This window comes from Natator depressus, chromosome 6 (genome assembly GCF_965152275.1).
Source record: "Natator depressus isolate rNatDep1 chromosome 6, rNatDep2.hap1, whole genome shotgun sequence".
Lineage (NCBI taxonomy): Eukaryota > Metazoa > Chordata > Testudines > Cheloniidae > Natator > Natator depressus.
In genome coordinates this window covers 99,994,843-100,018,962 of record NC_134239.1, presented here as the reverse complement: position 1 = coordinate 100,018,962, position 24,120 = coordinate 99,994,843, and the positions used below count along the sequence as shown (strand labels likewise).

The 24,120-nt window shown below is 42.2% G+C and overlaps 1 protein-coding gene across 1 annotated transcript in view; it reads left to right on the top strand.

The window, feature by feature from the left end:
- Positions 1–24,120, top strand: part of NRDE2 (NRDE-2, necessary for RNA interference, domain containing) — a 76,427-nt gene that overhangs the window by 47,749 nt on the left and 4,558 nt on the right. Inside the window, 5 exon segments of the mRNA XM_074956109.1 lie at positions 927–1,050; positions 4,104–4,276; positions 13,981–14,364; positions 15,558–16,486; positions 18,481–18,619. Coding sequence (XP_074812210.1) covers positions 927–1,050; positions 4,104–4,276; positions 13,981–14,364; positions 15,558–16,486; positions 18,481–18,619 — 1,749 coding nt within the window.

Genomic DNA, 24,120 nt, shown 5'->3' with positions numbered 1-24,120 from the left:
CAAAAACTTGAGAAAGGACGGACTCTGCCTCATTTCTAAAGTTTTGTCTGTACTGGGGATTTTTTTTTTTTTTTTACACATTTCCCACCTTTGCTAACAGCAATTTAGCTCATATGGTTTTAACACCTTGGGAGCCCTGATTTAGGCAGACTGCCGCTCATGTTTTAAGCACTGTCCTCTAATTCTGCCAGCTGACATGGTTATTAAAACACCAACGGCTCATCTGCGCTTGGATTTGCATCTTTACTAATACCAGTAGAACTTTGCTGTTTTAGCAATGGTGGGAAATTTTTGTAAAATTTTTCCTAGTGTACATTAAGGTCTAACTGTCCATTATAATAGCTGGTTCAATTTCTTCTTCCTATCTTGTAGAAAATATTCAGGCTTCTCATCTGCTATATATATTTCTGCTTTAAGTGTAGCTACATGGTGTTCTGGTGCCCATAACTATTTCTGTACTTGTTGATTTGGTACCACAATAAGAACTTTGAGTTGTGACTCAGAATTACATGAAATTAGATGCACTATTTCTGATCAGTTTTCAGCATCCCATTCAGCTCAGTGACCCATTTAGTATTTATTTCTAGAGCGGTTATTCCCACACAAATGACTCAAGTGCTTGAATGGCCAGAGGTGGATGATGAGTAACTACTGTCCTGCTTCCACTAATTGACGTGATTTCTAGGAGCCTCATTGCCCATGTTGTATGCAGCAGCCAGCTTGCTCATCCATGTTAAAAGTATACCTTCAAAACTTTTTTTTTAAACTTGCCTATATTTCTGTGTTACTTTCTTTCTACTGTGTGCTAATTTAGTTATTCCTTTTTTTTATTAGTGATAGCAGTCCATCCTGTCAAGCTAAGTCATTTTAAAATGTGGCTACAACACTGAAAATGATATATAGAATGTTTCTTGCCTCAACAATAGGTAGAGTTCTTTGAACCATTTTGGGATAGTGGAGAGCCTCGGTTTGGAGAAAAAGGAGCAAAAGGCTGGAAATCATGGATGCATCAACAAGAAAAGGGAGGCTGGATTATCATCAATAAACCTGGTAAAACTGTACCCTTTCATATGTTAGATTTTGACAAGTTTTTTCTTTGCTTTCTCCTATTTATTAATTCATAAAGGCCTCTGGTTTTATTCAGAGCCTGAGAACATTGAGAGTTTCCATAAATATCTATATGTCAGAAACAAATTAAGCCACATGGGCTGAGGGAAATATATTGTAGTTTTCTTTGTGTGCCTTTGCATGTTACAGGCTATTCCCAGACAAAAATCTTCACCAAGATAGAGATACAGTTGAAAATATATTGCCCTTTAAAAAAAAATAGAGATTTATTTTAAATTAGAACAACCTAAAACTAGAAACTCCAGTTTACATTCCATTTGCAACCTTCATGCCATTCCTGCATCCTAATCCACTTTCCATGATCTACCTATAAATTGGAGACCATTGCCAGTTACTACACTCAAGTTAAGTCTGCCTTTGTGCACATATGAATTCTAACAGTTTGCTCTTCAGTCTTGTACTTTATTTAAGGTTAAGATTTTGTTAGTTATTTTTAGTAAAAGTCATGGACCGGTTGCAGGCAATAAACAAAAATTCACAGGATCTGTGACCTGTGCAAGACTCTTACTAAAAATAATGGGGTGGGGAGAGGACTGTGGGGGGAAGAGGGAAGGGGAAGGAATGGCAGCTGTAGCCCTGGCTGAAGCCATGGGGCAGAGGCATACAGAAACAGCTCCAGCCCCAGCCAAATCTGTAGAGGGCATGAGGGGCACACAGTCCTGGCTCTGTCCAAAGTTGCGGGTCAGCGGTGCACAGCCCCAGCTCCCGCACTGATGGAAAGCGGTGCACAGCCCCGGCCGTAGCTGCGTTGGTGGGGGGACAGCCCAGGCTCCTGTTGTAGCTGCGAGGGGCGTGTGCAGCCCTGACTCTGGCTGAAGCCACGGGTTGGGGGTGCACAGCCCCAGCTTCTGCTGCAGTTGTGAGGGGGGAGCACAGCCCCAGCTCTAGTAAAGCTGTGGGTCAGGGGCGTACATCCCTGGCTCCAGCCAAAGTTGCGGGTTGGGGGTGCACAGCCCCAGCTCCATCCCGCCTGCTGCCAGCTGAAGCGAAGTCACGGAGGTCTGGTAAAATCACAGAATCCATGACTTCCCTAACCTCTGTGACTAAATCATATCCTTAAATATGTGTAACATAGCGTGCATCGTCAATCCCAGCCAGTATCTGATGTAGGGGTCTCCATCAGATATGAAGACAGTGGCAAGGTTTATCCTTAGAATTTGAGCATGTGGATTTGGTGCCCCATAATGTTTGATATAGAAAAATGGTTCTTTGGTGTTCGTTTTAACTATGTTGAAAATCCCACTGTTTCTTGACCATTTTTTATATATTTATTTGATATGGCAGGCCTAGCCCAGAGGCCAGGAAGTCAGACATGCAATGTCCCTCCTGCCTTGAATTAGAAACCATCTCCTTGTCTTGGGCTGTGATGATTCATTGCTGCAGTAGTTGCCACCTACATTTAGTTAAGTGCAGTCGTAATTTTAAATCCCAAAGCACCTGTCTTGTGTGTTCTTTTGTTATGTTGCTCACGGAAAAATGGATTCCATGATTGTCCATCTTTCCTTGAAAATGGCCCCTCCCCCACTTTTCCAGCCCATCATTCAAGGGAGAGGGATGTGAATATTCAGCTGACACCCACCTGTATCTGCATGGGTTAAAGATACTATCCTTATGAGCCCCTTTGAATATACGTGAGTGAAATTTTCTTCTGGAGCAGAATGGTAGTAGCACTGATCTTGGTAGTACTTTCCGGCTTAAACTTTACGATTCTGTTGGCTTCCCCCTGCCTCACTAGGGGTTGTCGTCTGTGATGCTATTTCTGGGAGGAGGCATTGCCTCTGAAGTCAAACATCTCTCACACAGCAGCATAGTAGAGCCTTGCCTCCCTCTTCAGGTGAGGCAGAGAGATTGGAACATTTTGCCCTGGGATGACCCGACCCCCCAGCCCAACCCCCTTTGCTCAGAAGTGCCTGTTGGAGACCTTTCACCTTGCTGTTGTCCTAGGTGTGAAACAATGGTGACTTAGAAGACTAAGGAGGGAGTAAAAAGAAAAGGAGTACTTGTGGCACCTTAGAGACTAACAAATTTATTTGAGCATAAGCTTTCGTGAGCTACAGCTCACTTCATCGGATGCATCAAGGAGGGAGTGCTGCTGTTTCTCACGAAAGAGCTGGTTGAAGCGGAGAGTATAGGTTAAGGAGAGAGTACAGGGACTGAAGGTCTCATCATTACCTGTTTTATCCGAAATGTGGGGGAGAGAGTTGAGTGTCAGTCAACACTAGATGACAGGAACAAAAGCTTAGAGTTGGTGCTACAGTAGTTTTGTGAGGGTGGGCTGGAGGAATGGCAATTTTCCTCTAAAAACTGCAGCTTAACCCCATGGCTTTGAAGACTTTTTTGGTTTTTTTGTTTTAAAGGAGGAGGAATTGTTTTGAAAAGCTCCCCTGCAATCCTATTGTTAGGGTACACATTTTTCCATGGGTACTCATCAGTGTAAATGCAGAATTGACATTACAGGCCAAAAAAAAAGAAGCTTTTAACTATCTAAAATCCTACTGTACATTATAAAACTGTAGTCTGATTCCAACACTTGGATTTTAGGTTCAGTGAATATTTTTAATCTGAGAAGAATTTAATTGCATTGGCAAGGTCTAATGCATGTAAAATTAAAGTCATTGAAAATATCAGTCAGTTTAAAACAATGATACCAATTTTAATTTGTAATGTTTAATGCTGTAGTAATACTTTGCATACAGCTAGTGCTTTGCATTTTTAAAGCACTTTCTGTACATTAATCCTCACAATGCACAAATGAAGTAAGTAAGCGTGATACTCATTTTACATATGGGGTAACTAAGACAGAGCAAATTATGATTTTCTTTAGGCCACACATGGAGTTGGTGTCAGAACCAGAATGAGAACTCAGAATTTTTCAGTTCTCAGTCTTGTATTTTATATATATGAAGTTTCAGGTTTTGGATGGGTGACTTTAAATTTTGGTGCCTGGGTTTTTTTTTGTTTTGTTTATTTTGTAGATGATGAGGAGGAAGATGTAGATGAAGATCAAGAAATAAAGGATAAAACTCTACCCAAATGGCAAATTTGGCTGGACATTGAATGTTCCCGTGAAACAAGGCATTGGCTGCCTTGGCGACCTGACAAAACTAAAAAGCAGGCCGAAGAAGATTGTGAAGACCCGGAGAGACAGGTCATTGTGATATATAAGACAACGTGTGTGTGTGTGTGTGTGATTTCTTTACATTTAAGTTAATCTGTCAAGGACTCCAAGCATAATTGTTTTAAACAAAAATAATAATAATTTTGGGAGATCTTGGATATCTCTAGGGCAGTGGTTCTGAAATTCTGATGGGGCTCATGGAGATCAGCTATTATATTGGGGGGAGGGAAGTTCCCAGGAGGAAGTGGAAGGCTAGTGGAAATAGGAAAGGGCATGGGGGTTGAGGTGATGCTTCTCCCTCTTCTCATTGTTTAGCTCCAGAACTGTGCTACTTCACAAAGCTGAAGCTGTCTTGTTGGCACCAAAGCCTATTGGACATGCTGCTTCACCTCCCCTGGAGCTGAGCACAGTGCAGGCATCAAGAAGGGAGGAGCTGCTGTGGGTTAGAGATGGGGGTGGAGTGTGCTGATCCTTCTCTCCTCAGACTGTCTCTGGGTCCTAGCTACCGCAAGATTTAGCTGATTGATTTTTGTTGTTGTTGTTGTTTTGCCCCTGCCCCCGGTTGATTGTGCCCTACAGTTTGAAAAAAACTGCTCTAGGGATTGGAAATGGGAACATTTGACTGTAGGTCATTGGTTTATATCCAACCTGTGTCAGTGGTGAGAGATAGTTCTGTGGTGGCATTTCTGAAGTGTGGTAGTGTTCCCAGTCCAATCCTTTTGCAGATAAGTCCTTATTCATAAAATCACCATCACGTTTGAACTGTCCCCACAGTTTTATAAGTCAAGGCTTGAAAAATTTACCAGACATCAAACCATAATCTGTTTAGTCAAGGTGTTGTCCTGGATTTGAGGGTTGTGCATACCCCAGAATATGATCAAGCTAATTGCAACCATATTATATGCATTCAGCCACTATGAATTAATGAAATAGAACACCACACAGTTAAGGGTTAATTTGTAGACAGGCTTTCAGAAGCAAGGTCAAAACTACTGTCCGTTTTGCTAATCAGAATGCGAGGAGGGGAGAGGAAAATAAACAACTGAGACTGAAAACCTTAGTGGAAGGAAGACCTTGAGTTTGGACGCCTCTGATATTAGGAAGTTTATTGAAAGTTAGGAAGAGTAATGATCTAGTAGCGGTCATTATGACCTTTGTGTTTTGTAGAAGCTAGTTATAAAAAGTCTAGATAATAGAATGTACTTTGGAGCAGTCCTCTAAAGCCATCTTGAGAGACGTTTTTCCTGATACCTTTTCTCTCCGGTGGGTGAGCAACTGGCAACTGCGAACCTGCTGTTAATTACTTAATAATGTACCAGATATTAGGTAAATATCTGGGATGTGCTAAACCTATTGCTTATGTCTGTGTGTGCTTAAATCTAATAAGCTGCTGTTTTAGATAGAGCATGCTTACTTACATTAATCTTATCAGATGGAATTCCTGTCTTCCTATTGATTTATTCCTGACACTGCCTGGAGTGAAATAGTTAAGGTGCCCCTGCTGTGGGTCCTGAAAACCCTGGGTAACAAAGGAAGATGCAAAAGACAAGGATGGGAGGGTGGAAAAGCGCTTCTCAGCAAGGTCTAGAGGCCATACTCTGCTTATGAGCTCAGTACCCTGGTTGCTTCATGTGCTTGAAAGGAAGAAGGTGCTGAGACTTCGACCCCTGCTTGAGAGCTTCCACCTTTATAGCAGCCTCTCGCTAGTAGGTGTCTTACAAATTTTAAACTTCTGCTGCTGTAAGGGAAAAGAAATTTCTTCAAATTATCCTTGCTATTGGTTCTTCATGTCAGGAGACTTTTGTCAATAGTGTCTGATTCCATGCCTACTCCCTACATATCCTCTTGCTCTGGTATGAGAGTATATAGGAAGGGGCAGATGCTCTGCCACTGCAGTTCCTTCTCAACCACCTGTGGCTTGAGATGGAGCATCATTGTGTCCAGTAGCTAGCTGACCCAGCTTGCTGACTTTTTCTTTGTTTGTTTATATTGCTTTTTGTTTATTTGATTACTTTCTTGTTTAATTTAGCACAGCTTTGTGCTTTTTTGGGAGGGGGGTGTCTTTGTGTCTCAGGTTTCTTTTGCCCATTCCACTCAGCCCCTCTCCATCTGCAGCCTTTCTTCTTGGATTATGCCAAAGATCCTGGGCTTGAAACCTTGCCAGACCTGCCACAGGTCCTTCCCTGTCAGCAAGGGGCATTCCAGCTGCCTTGAAGAGGTGCATGTCCCCTCCATGTGTAGCATCCGATCAGCAGCATATCCAGAAAGCTGAGGAAGGGTTGATTGAAACTGCTTCTTATAGAATATTCCCTGAGACTTGCAGGGTCCCAGTCCCCCCTATTGTTCATCTGCCTCAACTGCTCAGAATGTTCCAGTGGCTGCCCAAGCCTCTACTCTGGTAACCAAAGACCTGGGAGGGGAGCCTTCAGAGTCTTCAGGAACATCTGATAAGAAGAGACCCCATTTCCCTGAGAAAGATACCAAGAGAAGGGGGAAAGTCACCCTCTAATTAGGGAACAAGGAGACTTCGTGTCCCAATATGGGTACCATTAAGGCTTTTCCCTCCTCTGATACTGAAATCCCAGTACAACTTCATAATGCGTACTGAGAAGCCTTCTGCAGTACCAGTGTTGGTACTGGAATAGGAGCCTTCTAAACAAAAGGATTCCTTGAAGACTTGGGACTCAGTCATCGTCCTTGGTGTCACTCTGCTCAGGCCACGAGAAAGAGCGCATGGCCCGTACTTCGGTACCGTTCCAGGTGTCTCTTGACATGATGACTCCTGAGGAACAGTACCCAGATTCTCTGGTACCGTCCAGGATCCTCTTTAATGAAGACCTTTGAATCCTGGAAAAGCCCAAATCACCTCTGCTGAGGGCTACTGAGAGGGATTTCCCACCCATATTGACATTACCGTCTGGTACTATACCACCGCACCCTTTTATGAAGGCTCGGCTGTCCTTACTGATACGGTTGCCAGTCCTTTCTTGCCCTCTGGTACTAAAATGACTCCCAGTGCTGACACCTGTTGCTCATCCACTAGACATGGGTAAGGACACTTTCTTGGGCTCAGCTGTGTTTGTCTAGAATTCCACCATCTTTCAGCCTTCTTCCCTTGAAGTGCACCTGGAGGTCTCACCAAGAACACCGGCACCTGTGGATCCCCTGGAGATTTGGGAGAAGGGTCAGACCGGGGGGGGGAAGCATGGGCCATCATAGCAGGGATAAAAGAGAAACAAGAGAGAACATAGGGGGGAAATCAGATCAGTATCTTAGAAGTCTGTATACTAAATGTGAGAAGTATGGGGAATAAGCAGGAAGAACTGGAAAAGCTAGTTAATAAACACAACTATGAGATAGTTGGCATCACAGAGACTTGGTGAGATAATACAAAAAGAAATCTGATGAGGTTCAACAAGGAAAAGTGCAGAGTCTTGCACTTAGGAAGGAAGAATCCCATGCACTGCTACAGGCTGGGGACTGACTGGCTAAGCAGAAGTTCTGCAGAAAAGGACCTGGGGATTACAGTGGATGAGAAGCTGGATATGAGTCAGCAGTGTGCCCTCGTTGCCAAGAAGACCAACAGCATATTGGGCTGTATTAGTAGGAGCATTGCCAGCAGATCGAGGGAAGTAATTATTCCCCTCTATTCGGCACTAGTGAGGCCACATCTGGAATATTGCATCCAGTTTTGGTCCCCCTGACTACAGAAGGGATGTGGACAAATTGGAGAGAGTCCAGCGGAGGGCAATGAAAATTATTAGGAGGCTGAGGCACATGACTTACGAGGAGAGGCTGAGGGAACTGGGGTTATTTAGTCTGAAGAAGAGAAGAGTGAAGGGGGATTTGATAGCAGCCTTCAACTACCTGAAGGGGGGTTCCAAAGAGGATGGAGCTCGGCCGTTCTCAGTGGTGGCAGATGACCAAACAAGGAGCAGTGGTCTCCAGTTGCAGTGCGGGAGGTCTAGGTTGGATATTAGGAAACACTATTTCACTAGGAGGGTGGTGAAGCACTGGAATGGGTTACCTAAAGAGCTGTTGGAATCTCCATCCTTAGAGGTTTTTAAGGCCTGGCTTGACAAAGCCTTGGCTGGGATGATTTAGTTGGTGTTGGCCCTGCTTTGAGCAGGGGATTGGACTAGATGACCTCCTGAGGTCTCTTCCAACCCTAATATTCTATGATTCTAATACACATGACTGGAATATTGGTATAGAAAGGTACAGCTTGCTCAGGAAGGACAGGCAGGGAAAAAAGGGAGGAGGGTGTTGCCTTATAAATCAAAAATGTATACACTTGGACTGAGGTTGAGATGGAAATAGGAGACAGACTTGTTGAAAGTTTATGGGTAAAAATAAAAGGGGTAAAAACAAGGGTCATGTCGTGGTAGGGATCTACTAATCAGGAAGAGAAGGTGAATGAGGCTTCTTTTTTTTTTTTTTTTTAAATTATCATCCAAAGCAGAGGACTTGGTGGTGATGGGGGACTTCAACTACCCAAACATCTGTTGGGAAAATAACACAGCAAAGCACAGATTTCCAACCAGTTCTTGGAATGTATTGGAGACCATTTTTTATTCCAGAAGGTGGAGAAAGCCACTAGGGGAGAGACTATTCTAGATTTGATTGTGACAAATAGGGAAGAGCTGGTTGAAAATTTAAAGGTGGAAGGCAGCTTGGATGAAAGTGATCATTAATTGATACAGTTCATGATTCTAAGGAATGATAGGAGGGAAGACAGCACAATAAAGACCATGTATTTCAAGAAGGTAGACTTTAGCAAATTCAGGGAGTTGGTAGGTAAGATCCCTTAGGAAGCAAGTCTAAGGGAAGAACAGTTCAAGAAGTCTCTTTGAAAAACTGCCATTATTAAGGGCTCGAGCAAACTATCCCACTGCGTAGGAAAGATAGGAAGTATTGTAAGAGACCATCCTGGCTTAATCAGGAGATCTTCAATGATCTGAAATTCAAAAAAGAGTCCTACAAAAAGTGGAAACTAGGTTAAATTACAACGGATGAATATAAACAAATAACACAAATATGGAGGGAGAAAATTAGAAAGGCAAAGGCATAAAACAAGATTAAACTATAAAGGGTAACAAGAAAACTTTCTGCAAATACATTAGAAGCAAGAAGATGACCAAGTACAGGATAGGCCTGTTACTGAATGAAGAGGAAAAACAATAATAGAAAATGGTAGAAGTGCTAAATGACTTTTTTGTTTGTTTTCACCAAAAAGTTTGGTAGCAATTGGACATCTAATTTAATGAATGCCAGTGAAAATGAGGTAGGATCTGAGGCTAAAATATGGAAAGAACAAGTTAAAAATTACTTAGATAAGTTAGATGTTTTCAAGTCTCACCAGGGCCTGATGAAATACATCCTAGAATACTCAAGGAGCTAACTGAGGAGATATTTGAGCCATTAGTGATTATCTTCAAAAAATCGTGGAAGATGGGAGAGATTCTGGAGGACTGGCAGAGGGCAAATATAGTGCCAATCTATAAAAAGGGGAATAAGGGCAACCTGGAGAATTACAGACCAGTCAGCCTAACTTCAGTCCTGGAAATATGGAGCAAATAAGTAAGCAGTCACTTTGCAGACACCTAGAAGATAATAAGGTGATAAGTAACAGTCAGCATAGATTTGTCAAGAATAAATCATGTCAAACCAACCTAATAGCTTTCTTTGACAGGGTAACAAGCCTTGTGTATGGGGGTGGAGGGAAGTGGTAGATGTGGTATATCTTGACTTTAGTAAGGCTTTTGATACTGTCTTGCATGATGTTCTCATCAACTAGGGAAATACAACTGAGATGGAGCTACTATTGGCTGCGTGCATAACTGGTTGGAAAACCATTCCAAGAGAGTAGTTATCAGTGTTTCACAGTCAAGCTGGAAGGGCATATCCTTCGTCCTCTCATGGGAGCTGCTCTAAACTCCCAAAATTCCAGAAGGTACCAGTCCACATAAAAAAGAAAAGGAGTACTTGTGGCACCTTAGAGACTAACAAATTTATTTGAGCATAAGCTTTCGTGAGCTAAAGCTCACTTCATCGGATGCGAGCAGTGGAAAATACAGTGGGGAGATTTTATATACACAGAGAACATGAAACAATGGGTGTTACCATAAACACTGTAACGAGAGGAGTGTGTCTGGTAACACCCATTGTTTCATGTTCTCTGTGTATATAAAATCTCCCCACTGTATTTTCCACTGCATGCATCTAATGAAGTGAGCTGTAGCTCACGAAAGCTTATGCTCAGATAAATTTGTTAGTCTCTAAGGTGCCACAAGTGCTCCTTTTCTTTTTGCGGATACAGACTAACACAGCTGCTACTCTGAAACTAGTCCACATACAGATTCTCTATGATTTCATTTCCACACTACAGCAGAGCCCACAAACAACAGCAAGGGCTTGTTTTCAACTCGTAGGCCACATGGCAGCCTGTACATTCATAACATTTCTGATGTCCTCAAGCCTGCCTCAGGGCTGTCTACACCCCTAATAAGCATAAACTGTCCAAGCAGGTGTCAATACCTCAGAATATCCCCATTTGACTCCTTCAACTGCTGGAAGGATCCTCGGAAGGTCCGTGTGGGAGTTGCATTCTCGTATCCTGCCTCCACAAAGATCACCACCTAATCCCCTAATCAGCTGGCGCATCCATTTCTGGGACTTCACAGCCCAAGGCAAATGAACTCTCCGGCAGATGTGTCTCCATATCAACATTCTCCATCTCAGAGCAGTCCAGTATGCATACCATCACTTCCTATCCAACATCAGAGGCCACTTGGTCAGAGTAATGCTGGACAACTGGTCTACAGTATAATGATTGTCAAGGAGAAGCAAGATCCCAGTCCTCATAGTTAGAATCTATAAAATTATGGAGTTGGTGCATATCCTGTCACATAGAGATCTCGGCAGTTTATCTGCCAGAGCCACAGAACACCACAGTGGACTCCATGAGCAGGCATTTCTGTCAAGACCTTGCATGGGAGTTGAGCGATGCAGTATTTCTGCATATTTGTCACACCTACGGCTTCCCAGAGATCGATCTCTTCACAACACCATTCAACACAAAATACCGGTGCTTCTGCTGGAGGGGAAGGCATGGTTGCAACTCACTGAGAGGCACCTTCCTTACCCCTTGGCCTTACATTCTGCTAAATGCTTAATCCCTCCTCCCATGCCACTGCTTCTCAAGCTCCTGAATAAATTGAAAAAAGAGAGATTTGTGACCATCCTTACAGCGCCATCATGGCCAAGACAGGTCTGGCTCCCAGATCTGGTGCACCTATTACCTGCGACTGCCTCTTAGCCTTCCTCTGACAGTGAATATTCTGACCCAGGAATCTGGCACCATGACCCACCCCAATCTCTCATCACTTTAACTCAAGGACTGGCTCCTCAATGGCTATCTGGCATAGAACAGGATTGCCCTCCAGAAGTTCAAACAATATTGCTGAACAGTAGACAACCCACCACAAGGATAAGTTACCTGCAGAAGTGGAAACATTTCCCAGGGTGGTGTTCCCAACTGTCCATATCTTCTCTCAAGTTGCTCCTCATGCATGTTCTCTATTACCTGCTAAATGTAAAACCATGGGTTTATCACTGAGCTCAATTAATGTTCACCTGTAGAGCCTGTTACCCCCCCCACCCCCCAATGAGGGTTTTCAGTGTTTGCTCACCCAATGACTGCATGATTAATTAAGGGTCTGTTTAACCTTTTTCCTCCTGTCTAAGAACCTACTCCACCATGGGATTTCAACTTAGTCCTCAATGTCCTGAGAAAATCCCCATTTGAACCTATGGGGAGCTGTTCCCATTTCATATATACTTTAAGACCACGTTCCTAATAGCCATTATCCTGGCCAGAGGGGTAGGAGAACTAGGAGATCTTATAGCTGAGCCATTGTGCAGTGTTCTGTCACAGTAAAGTGACCTTACATACCCATCCTTGCTTCCTACCTAAAGTTTCATCAGAATTTCACATTAATCAGAATGTCTGCTGGTGTTTCCTTCAAGCCTCACTTCTTGAGAGAGGAAGTTAATGTCTGCACACTTGATGTAAAGAGAGTCCTTGCTTTTTACCTCGATAGGACTAAGCCCTTGAGGGCTTCCTTCAGACCCTTTATTTCCCATGGAGAAAGAATGAAAGAGTATCCAATTTCCACTCAGTCTGTTCGAATGGGTTTTTGAGATATATTTTGACCTGTTCCAAAGCCTTTGGGGTGCATCCTCCACCAAGGGTGATTACCCATTCCATCAGGGCTCAGGCTACCTCAGTGGCCTTACTGAAGAACATATCCATCTCACATATTTACAAGGCTGCCACCTGGTCTTCGGTGCACATGCTATATTGTAGCACTATGTTATTGCATGTGCTTCTAGAATTGATGAGGCCTTAGAACAAACTCATCGATGATCTGTAGTGAATTTGTCTCCTCAGCACCCTCCTCCTTAATTGGGGTACTGCTCTGGAATTTTCTGACATGGAGCACCCATCGGGACAAAAATATGAAGGAGAGATTACTTATCTTGTACAGTAAGTGGAGTGCTTTGAGATGTTTTGTCCATAGGGGTGCTTCACTACCCACTCTCCTTCCCCTCTGCTTTGGACTTTGTGGTTGAAAAGGAACTGGAGTGGTGTGGGGGTCCACCCCTCCTTGTACCCTTATATAAGAGCATGAGAATATGTAGGGTGCAAGTGTGGACCTATGGACTGATGATAAAAATCTCTGATCAAGAGTGCATGGGCACATGCAGATCCTCACATGGAGCACCCATAGGGATGAAACACCTTGAAGAACTCCAGTTACTGTACAGGTAAGTAATCTTTCTGTCTCTTTTCTCCTTTCCAGACCTCCCTAACTGCTGTAAGAAGTGGAGAGGGTGTCCATTACTCTGCCTTTCCCACAGCCTCTTTACCATTCTTCCAGTTGTGTTCTCATTCCTTGTGAATAGCTGAGTGCCTGCCTCTTTGTCATTCATTACTTTTTCAAGCAGCATGAAACTGATGTGATTTTGGCAATGTTACTGTTGCCCAAAGGGTTCTAAATAGACAGTGAACTTGGGCATTGCCTTGTTAATACCATTCTTCTGCTCCTTGGTGTGCAGGTATGCAGAGACAAAGCACTAAGCAATAGTGGCTGGGGGGCTCTTTGCCTGCCTAGGGAAGAAGAAGGCATAATAGCTCCATGAGTGCTTGAAGGAGTTTGCTCCCTAGCAGCAATCATAATACCATACATTTTTCTTTCAAGGCTGCTGCACTCACCTCCCTCAGCACTTGCCTCCGGGTACTAGCAACACTCCATGTCGCCAGTCCCCTTGGTCATGTGCATATGTTGAGGAGTGTAGAGCTGCTATCTTTGCTAGTCAGCCCCTGTTCTCAAAGAGAGCTGCCTGCAGCATAGTGGCTGTCTTTGGAGTTGTACCAGGAGAGGGAAGGAGCTCGAGCTATTTGTGCTCTCTGTTTCCCCCCCCTTCCCTGCACTCTTTTCACTAATCCAGAACTGTAGAAGTCTATTATCTGCAGATTGGGTCTGCAGTCCTCTCTGGAAGGGGGCTATTACTCGTCTAATTTGCCTTGTTTTTCTTAATTCGAATCAAGTTCCATCACCATTTCATATTCATTTTTGAAAATCTTCATTTAACTCAGAAAGATGCTTGATAAATTATAGACTTATTTGGTTGAATTATAACTAAATTAACTGTTTTATTCCTTTTTCTAGGTATTGTTTGATGATCTTGGGCCATCTTTAATGAGACTTTCTAGTCCAGATCTTCAGTTTCAGCTGCTGTACTCATTTCTGCAATTCTTGGGAGTTCCATGTGGGTGTAGTCTCTTTCCTTCAAATCTCTATATCGCGATGGATGAGAACAACATCTTTGACACTGGGCAGTCTGAAAGGCCACTGACTTCTTTTGACTCGCTGCTTTCTGGAGTCAATAGTATTGGCCATATGGACACAATGACCAGAGGGAGACAGCACATAGGACACAGTAAGGAAGGAGAGGAGTTCATACAGAATGTCTTTCATTTAATATTGCCGTTATTTTCAGGAAAGGAAAAGTCAAACCTTTCTGTCTGTTGGCTACAATATGAAATCTCAAAGGTAATTAAGTATTTGTGCACTGTCTCTCAATGTGGCTTATAGTTTTATTGTGTACATTTTTATACCATTAAAATAAGCAACATTAAGATAAAGTGAAGATTGAGCACTCAAATGTCAGGAAAAGCTATGGGTAAGGTGGTGTACTCAGCTTTAACTCATGTTCACTTATGTATATGTATCACAGTTGTCTATAATTACACAATAACATGTTATTCTTTGAAAAATAGTATAATTTTCCTACATTCTTAGATACGTTACATTGTCTATTGTTGTGTAATACTTTGTGTATGCTAGAGAGAGTCCATAAGTGGTGGTTATACAAAATGCAGAATTAGAGAGGCAAGAGCTCCTTGTAATAATTTTACAACCCCCTTTAAACTTATAATAAGAGTAAAAAATGTGTCAAAAGAATGATGAACCTATATAAATTGAGTATATTTTTGAGAGGTTGACAAAGAATACTGGGGCAGAGGAAAGTGAGAGTTTCTTTGCTTTAAATTGTAATAACATTTTCAGCACTTTGCAAAGTCTCCCCAAATTGCCTGTCATGAAACACTAATATGTGTGGAATGCATGTGAAAGCAGCTTGATAGGGAGTGGTATTCACCTGCAGCAAACAGATCTGACACTTGGCAAAGGATTCAGTCTTTTTTAGGCCTACAGAGGGGTTTTTAGCCTTTGGTGTAGCTTCACCAGTGAAGATCCCTAGCTTAGGTATGACGCATTGGTACGTCTTACCACAGTTTTGAACCATAGTGAAGCACATTGGTAAGTAGTGGGTTTACACTCACACTCTGAGTCTACAATAGAGGCTTGCAGCAGTGTATCTGCACTGGTGGCTAAAAATCCTGGTGTGGAGAAGGCCTCAGTTTCTCTTTGCTGATTCTCTGTTCCTTACAACCACTCCCTGCAGTATGACATATGACATGAGCTGGCTGGTGGCCCAGGATGGGGAGGGAAACAGATTAATTTTTTTGCATAAGAGCGAAGCTAATGTGGTGAGGACATTTTTCCCCCTCATCCTCCCAGTGGTTGTGCCTATGGGAAATGCTGTTGACTCAGTAATCTTTAATGGGCTAGTGATGCTAAAGAATACAGAAATAGAATAACGAACCCAAATACAACTATGGGTTGTTGGTTTTTGTTGTTGTTTTTTTTCCCTCCAAATTTTGTTCTGTCAATTTTCCATGCAGGTTGGTCAGTGTCTCCAAGCAAAAAACAAGAAGAAACTGAAGTCACAGGGAAAGAAAAGCAAAAAACTAGCCAAGAATCTCCTTAAGGCATCTGAAAACCGAAACAACCTTTCCCTCTGGAAACTGTATGCCTACTTGGAATGGTTACTTGGCAACACAGAAGATGCTAGAAAAGTATTTGATACAGCTCTTTGCTTGGCAGGAACTGAAGGAATGAGAAATACCCAACTCTGCAATCTGAGCCTGCTTTATGCTTCACTGGAAGTGGAGCTATTAGAGAGTCTGGAGGAAACTGTTATGTCACGTGCTGTACATATATTGACCAAACTGACTGAAAGTGGGCCATATGTACCTTATCCTGGGCAAGTGTTATCTGTGAATATCTTGAAAGCTCGGAAGGCGTATGAGCATGCGTTGCAAGATTATTTAAATGAAAGTCCAATCTCTAACTGGGATCAGGTCAGCAGTTCTAACCAACTGGTTAATTTAGTTGGTTGTTATGCACTTTTTCAGTATTTGACTGTTGGGATTGATGCTGCTGTATTAATATGTAGACATATTTCTGAAAAGCTTAAAGGTTCTGCTTCACGGAAGTTTGAAGGTATTGGAGAAAATCTTGGCATTCATAATTTCCCCACTGCTCTTGAAGCAGTCACACTCATGCACACAAATTTACTCAGGTACCATATGAAAGTTAGCATTTACCCTTTAAATCCACTGCGAGAGGCACTAACGGAAGCTTTGAAGCTGTATCCTAGCAACCAGTCTCTTTGGAGGTCATATATCCAGATCCAAAGCAAGTCTCACAATGCTAGCAAAGCACGAAGATTTTTTGATAGTGTCACAAGGTCTACTAAGTCCCTAGAGCCGTGGCTGTTTGCAATCCAAGCAGAGGAGATGAGAAAGAAGCTTGTCGAGAATGTTCAGAGGTAATAGAACTTGAGACAATAATAATACTGTCCACTTCACTCTTCATCTGTAGCTATCAAATCACTTTACCAAGGAGGGTGGGTACTATCATTATCTTTACTTTACAGATGAGGAAACTGAGGTTTGGAGAGGGTATTTGTTCAAGATCTCTCAGTGAATCAGTGGCAGAATCATGAATAGAATGTAAATCTCCTGACTCTTGTCCCATAGTCTTTCTGTTGGATCACACTGCCCTCAAACATTTCTCAAACCACACAAGTGACCGTCTTGTTCTTTAGCTGTCAGTATAATGAAGTCATAAATTGTAATACTTTGTGATAAAATGTAAAGGAAGACAACATGTTGCAATTTAGAACTTGCTGTTGGTTGCAGTCTGGACACTGTATTTTGACTGTTGTAACAAGAAGTCTCTTTAAATCACCAGATGACTAATTATCATAAATATCAGATTAATCTTTGCTCATTGGTGGAAATTTGAGAATAGCCCATGCCTTCTTCCTTCAGAGGACAGGGGCAATTCTCAGGTCTTTGATAGTGAGCAAAGAATTGCCTAGTGTGCTAGCTGGACTGTTTTAATAAATGAAAAGCCCACAATGCTCATTTTACATCATCTGAACGCATTAAGTGATTTAATCTGAATCACTGCCATGCAGAGGGAGATCAAGGAGACCTGGTGCTGTAATGGAGAAGAGATCAGAATATTACGAGCTTTTAAAAAATGGATGATTGCAGCTCTGTGCTGTCAGTGTTTGCCTTTTGCCTTCGGTCAGATTACTTTCCCTGCAGTATTTCATTCTTTCCTGAATGAAGTCGTCTTTAACCCAGACACCTTTGTGCAGATTGTATTATCCATTTGTATAAATTCCAGTTGACTATTACAGGACGAAGATACAAATGATTAATTAGTTATGCATAAAATATGTTGAATGCCCCCACTAATGAGGAATAAGAGGAATTCAGTAAATAGAATCTGTAGTGTTTTTAAAGATTCTTTTTAGCCTCTACAAACTCTGCTTGCTCTTTCAGGTTTGCTAAAGATGTATTTTGGGAAATTTCTAGAGAACGGAGAAGGAGCTAGCAAAATCGAAGGTCGCTAACTTTTTTTTTTTTTTTTTTTTTTTTTTTTTTTTTTGTAGGCTAGTATAGTTTTGTTTATGTGCTAAATGCACCCCCCCCAGCCTTGTTAGTTGAATGCAAACCTATTCTTAATTAAGTTTTTGTTTTGGCCTTTTAATTCACCCCTCAGACTCCATTGTGATTCGTTATGGGAACTTGCACCTTCAGGTGATTGAAGCTGACTACAGTGTTGCTTCTTAAATGGTGTCAAAAATATTTCATCTCCAATCACTGATGTTTTTGTGTTGTTTTCAGCATTCTGTGTTAATTACGCTATTTTTATTAGTTATTTAAAGGATTGTTATTCATTCTTCAGTATGTTTCTGAATGCAGAACAGAATGTGCAGAACACATTAGACAATTTAAATATGTTGCGTAATCTTGAGAGCATATGTTGATTTTTTTAAACGTGTTACTATTGTTGATGCTAAAAGCCTTGTTTTATTTACTTCTAACATATAGGCTAAAATGTCTGAAGAATAGTGATACGTCATGCTGGGTGAAGACTGGAATCCATAGGTGCCCTCAGGTTACACTGAATTAGGATATTATAACCTAGAAAAAAAGGATAATTTTTCTCAACTCTGAGTTTAGAGTGATAATTACTTTGATATGCCAGACATCCTTTCCACAAAGAAAAATAAATACCTCATTGGGTCTTTTTATTGATTTATATATTAAAATGCCAGTTGGACCAGCATATATTCCAAATCAGTTTAGTCTGATAGCAGATAATGTTAACAGAGAAAGTAGCATGAAGTTCCTAATACATTTGTGCAATTTTCTGTGGAATGGAAGCAGTGAAATTACTCTTGCCTTCTTGTATAAGTACACAGTTGTTTACCTCATGTATATATTGTTTTCTTTTCTGTTTCAGAGTAGATGTTGGAGAAATATATTCAACAATTCCTGAAACTGGATTAACAAATCGGATCAAAACTTTATTTGAACACGCAATTCAGAGTGAAAACGGTGCCCATTGTCCGTTGCTGTGGAGAATGTATTTGAATTTTCTGGTGAGACTAGAATAGTGTTTGGGCTCAGTTTTATTATATTTACCATATTTGGAATTTCTGATTAACAGTGGGCACTATATGGTATGGGTGGGTTGAAAGATGCTTACATTTATCATCTTGAAGTTTGGTGCACATGTTAGCCATATCAGTTTCTACAGAAGGGACTATTTGAGGAAATGCAGTTCAGTCATTTAGTCCAGGGATTCTCAACCTTTTTCTTACTGAGGCTCCCCCCAACATGCTATAAAAACTCCACTGCCCACCTGTGCCACAATTGTTTTTCTGCATATATAAGCTGGGGCCTGTAGCAAGCATGGCAATTGCCCGGGGCCCTGCAAAGCTAAGTTGCTCAGGCTTTTATATGCAGAAAAACAGTTGTTTTCTGCAGCTTCAGTGTTCTTCAATTTCAGCCCCAGGCAGTGGGAAAGTGGGGATCCGGGCTTCAGCTCCAGACAGCAGGGCTCGGGACTCTGGCCCCTGTGGGGCAGTGGGGCTCGGCAAACCCCCTGAAACCTGTTTGCAGCCCCCTAGTTTGAGAACTGCTGATTTAAACTGTCTTGGTTTAGTGAAGAGTTGTAATGTCCTTGCAACATAGTTTTAGCAAGTAAGAGATAGTAAGTATTATTACTGTTTGCTTATGACAGAGGCCACAATGTGGTAGGAATTTTTCAGACGTTCAGGAATGGACTGTCCCTGTTATGGGGAGCTTGCAGTTTAAAGATAGGTGGACAGAAGTTAAGGAAAGGGGAAGAACAAACAGGAAAACTATAGAAGTCAACTCAGTTGACAGCAGATAAGGATCTTTAAGGTCTTGAAGATTAAGCTGTAGCTGCTTTACTAGCTATATGCGATAATTATGGTTATGTCTCCAGTACAGTTTGTTTTTGTTGGTAAAGTCAAAATGGAAATGTCTGCTGAGATGGCCATAGTGGGCTGGGCACTTCTTTATAAAAAGTTTAATACCGTTCTTTATTTTGAAAGTGATCTGATCTCTGAACCCCTCTTGTATCACTTCTCTAAATCAGGGTTTCTCAAACTGTGGTCCGCGGACTCCTGCGGGTCCACAAGGGTATTCCAGGGGGTCCACAAGTCATGTCTGGGGCTGCCGGCCACACTGATCAATTCCTTCCTCCCCCTCCCTCCAGTGCCTCCTGCACACCAGAGAACAGCTGTTCAGTGGTGTGCAGGAGGCACTGGGAGGGAGGGGGAGGAGTGGGGCTGGGGCGTGCTCATGCGAGGGGGCAGGAAGAGGTTGGGCAGGGGTGGGGCCTTTGGGGGGTCTGTGAAAAATTTAAAATCAAAATGGGGGTCCTCAGGTTGCTAAAGTTTGAGAACCGCTGCTCTAAATGTTCCATTCCCCCAACTTTTTGGTTCAAGCTTTTCAGAAAAGGAAGATAAAGGGGGGCTTTTTTATTCTGAACTTAACCCATAGGTAAGCTGGACTGGTTTCCAGCTATGCATTTGTCAGTGTTCAGTGAGGCCTGGGGTCTTGGCATGAGCTGGCACCTGGTCTGCCAGTGTCACAACCCAAACGCTAAACAAAAATTGATTTCACATTTGGACCATGTGTGTCTGAATGATAAAAATGCTACCTATGATAAAATGTGATCCTTACGTTTTCATTTGTGGAAGAGTTATTGGTGTCAGATGAGAATAAGATGCAATAATAATTCTTCACCTAACATCGATGGCACCAAAAAGCTTCTTGAGGGGTAAAACCAATTATTTAGTAATGTTCAGCTCTGCAGATATTACCACTTAAAAGTAAATGTTATGTCTGTCCATTGTCACCAGAAAGTCCTGTAGATCTTGTCAGATCTTGTGATGTGTTTAGTTCATTCAGTCTTAAGTATTTTCGACAAGGTATTTCTCCATCTTTAACAGAATCAGTAATTCAGTTGGATTTTGAATCAGTATTCCCCTTCCCCTAAAATCCCGTTTATTCTTTAAGAAAGAATTAGAGGCAGAGTGATATTGAGAGTTGTTTGCTGAACAACAGGAGATGTAAATTTTAGTGCTCAGTTGTGACAAGTAAATGAAGTGTGTTGCTATCTAGCATTCATAAATCTCACCACACAGTATAAAAGGTTTAGTGATCCAAAAGAACCCAATCGGTATCTACAAATAATATTTCATCTATGTGAAATAGAAATCCTGCACTTCAGCACAAAACCTGTTGATCTTAATAGCATCGTTAATGTAGTGAGACCAAGTGAAAATGTTAAATCACTTACAGTTGAAGAATCTCCTGCTCCTTGAAGACCCCAAGGAACTTTTGTAAATTGTTGGTGTAGGAAGGCATTGTTTAGATCTAGATTTGCCACAGACTTCCCTTTATGTAAAGTTATTTTCAAACCTGGCCAATTCAAAATATTCCTTTCACAAGAAATTATTAAAATCTTTACATATACATGATGACCGAATAAGGAGACTAGCCAACTAATGCACTCAAAGCGTAGCCTTTTATTCTTCTGTTTTAAAGCTCTGTGCTGCTTTTGTGTTCTGTACTTGCCCCATCAGATATCCAAGCTGGCATTTCTAGGAAGAGGATTTACCTTCCTTTAGCTAGATGCCATCACAGGTTCTGATGAGCAGCCCCCTCTTGGCCACTCATCAGACTGCTGTGAGGGGATTCAGCTGCTAAATCCTGTTTGTTTTAAGTCTGAACAGAGCCCAGGCATAGTGAACAGGGACAGTCTTACAGCTTCTGAGCATGCTCTCAGGGTGCAGATCTTCTGTCATCCCCACTGAGATCACACAGCCCACTGCCCCATCATTGGAACTGGTGCTTAGCTCTCTATCTTCCCTTGTAGTTTGAACCTATCCTCTCCCAGAATGCCACACAGAAGTGTGAGCTTTCTGGTTTACTTCTTCAAGGGGCCCCGTGGTAGGTGTAACTGTTAAATACACAGACACTACACAGAATTCTAAAGCACTCTTTGCTAAAGCACAAGAAATACACAGAGTACAGATCATATAGAAAACAACAAACAACCTGAACATAATGCTCACTTTAGTTCATCCTTCCTTTAGGAGTTCTTGGGGACCCATCTGTGTTCAGATAGGCAGGGCTTGCCCTACCTCATCAGGATCCTGCAGCAGCTTCTCATATCTTGTGCTGGTTACGATTGCATTTACATAGATGTTCCAGTCATTCATTTACATAGACGTTCCAGTCTAAGTGTCTTAACCATTTAATAACTGAGGGAAGGGCATTGTGCAAGTCCATGAGGAAACCAGGCAGCTCTTGCTGACAGATGCAGCCTGCAAGTATATGATCTATATCTTCTTGGCCACAGCACCAACGGGGGGAGTCATGAAAGCCCTACTTATGGTCACTAGAAGTATATCTTATCACTCTACATCTGAAGCAATTGAGCTTTGCCCACAGATGGTGTGGAAAGTCAAAACCAGGGGTCTGGACAGTTGGATCTGTCATGAGATAGGCTATGTTGGAAGCTTGTTCTTGCCTCCTAGTATGCTGCCTGCAGGTGACATCGAGGTTCCTTAAAAGGAATTGTCCAAATTGGGTGCCTTTAGCTAAAATGGTAGATTGGTGGATTAGAGACCTCTGTAATTAGTGTTAGACCCAGATTCTGTAAGATGACTTGTCAACTGATGTCAGAAGGAGCAGTATAGGACAGGACCGGCAACCAGGCCAGGTTGGTTGGTCTCATGGTACCAGTTATTATATACATAGTTTCATTCAGGTGCATGTCCACTAGTCCTATGTGAGAGGGGCTAAGCCACAATGGGGAGCAATATTCTGCTACAGAATAGCACGAGGAAAGCCCGGAACTTTTTAGTGACCTCGCATTGGCTCCTTAGTTTGAACCGGATAGCTGGCTGATCAGGACGTTTCTTGTCTTTATTTGCAGTGGGGCCTTGGTAAGGTGTTCCTTGCATGTCCAGGTGTGGCCCAGTGTAACACCTAGATACACAGGCATTATGTTGTTGTTCAGTCTGAGTCCATTTAGGAAGATGTTGAGCTGTTTGTTGGCCTTATGTGTGGTTTAGATGCAAACAGCCGGAAACGGTCTTTGACACTTAGAGTCTCCATTTTTTACAGTAGTGGACCAACTTTCTCATATCTGCATTGAAGACTGTCTAGGTGACTGAAATTCTGGTCCTGCACTGCCAGCCAGATGATGTCTGCATAGATAAAAGGCCTGGCTGTGGTGTAGGGAAGGTCATTTGTGAAGAGGATGAAAGGTATCAGTGCTAGAACTGATTCCTGAGGTATACCATTGTTTTGGGACCCCCAGGAGCTGTTTTTTTGTCCATGTGAAACTTCGAACTGGTGGCATCTCAGCAGCAGTTCCACACCTCTGACAGCCCATCACGGTATGACCAATGACACTTTGCACCTTAAGCCTGTATGCCAGATCGTGTTATATGCAGCAGCAAAGTCTAGGAATACTGCATCTGTCCTCTGCCTGGTCTGGAAGCCATTCGTGATGTAGGCAGTGAGTGCCAGCACTTGACCACAGATACTGTGGTTTGGTCTGAAACCTGTTTCATCTACGCTCAGGACAAGGGGTGGGAGGAATTCTCTGAAGGATAAGCCTTTCAAGTAATTTGTACACACATCGTAACAAAGAGATGAAGTTGTGGTAATATGCTGCAACTCGATTGTCTCTCTCAGGTTTTGGCAAGACTATTACCTTTTGTCCTGTGCCAGATCTTAGGCTTTTTATTCTTCTAGATGACTCTTACATCGAATTCTAGATGACTCTGGATAGCAAAATGGCTACTTAGTGTTTGCTAGTTTTTCCCAGGCTCTTCAGGAATTCAGGTGAGCTATTACCAAGCCCTTAATATCATCTGTTTTCAGTGTTTTGATCGCCCTTTCTGTTTCATCTGTGGCAAAAGGCTGAAGTCTTCACTTTTAGGTATGCACTGTTTCTAGTGCCGTCATTATTTCTTCATCTCTCCTTCAAACTTTTTGTCCTTATCTGCCTTTACAACATTTATCAGGTGGGTAGCAATGCTGTTTGGATAGACTGGGTGATGGCACTATGCTGGAGGCTGCTGAGCAGCACCAAGTTTTCTGATTAATGCCCTGGCTTTGTGGCTGGATCTTGAGGTGTTGTTTAGTTCCATATTAACCTGCTCTCATCTTGCTCTTCTAGAAATATTCAAGCTGTCTCAAGGTGTGTGGTGATGTCTGGATCACGACTTTCTTCATACTGATTGAGGAGTTCTGCATGCTCCTTATCTAGATAGAGAATGTAGACATTATAACAACCTCTTGGAATTGATGTGGTGAAAGCTTTATACATGGCTCTTGTAAATACCATGTAAGATTCTTCAGTAAAGATGATGTGCGATAAAACTGGGCCAATTTGCTCTCCATAGTTCCAGCAAGGTTTTTTTGTTGGCACTTTCACCAAGTATCCATACCTATTGTAAGTGGCTAAAGATCTCAAATCACTCAACTCCTGCCCTTTAATCACTGTCTAGTCTCTGTAAGGTGACCTCAAACCCTTATTAGGTGACTT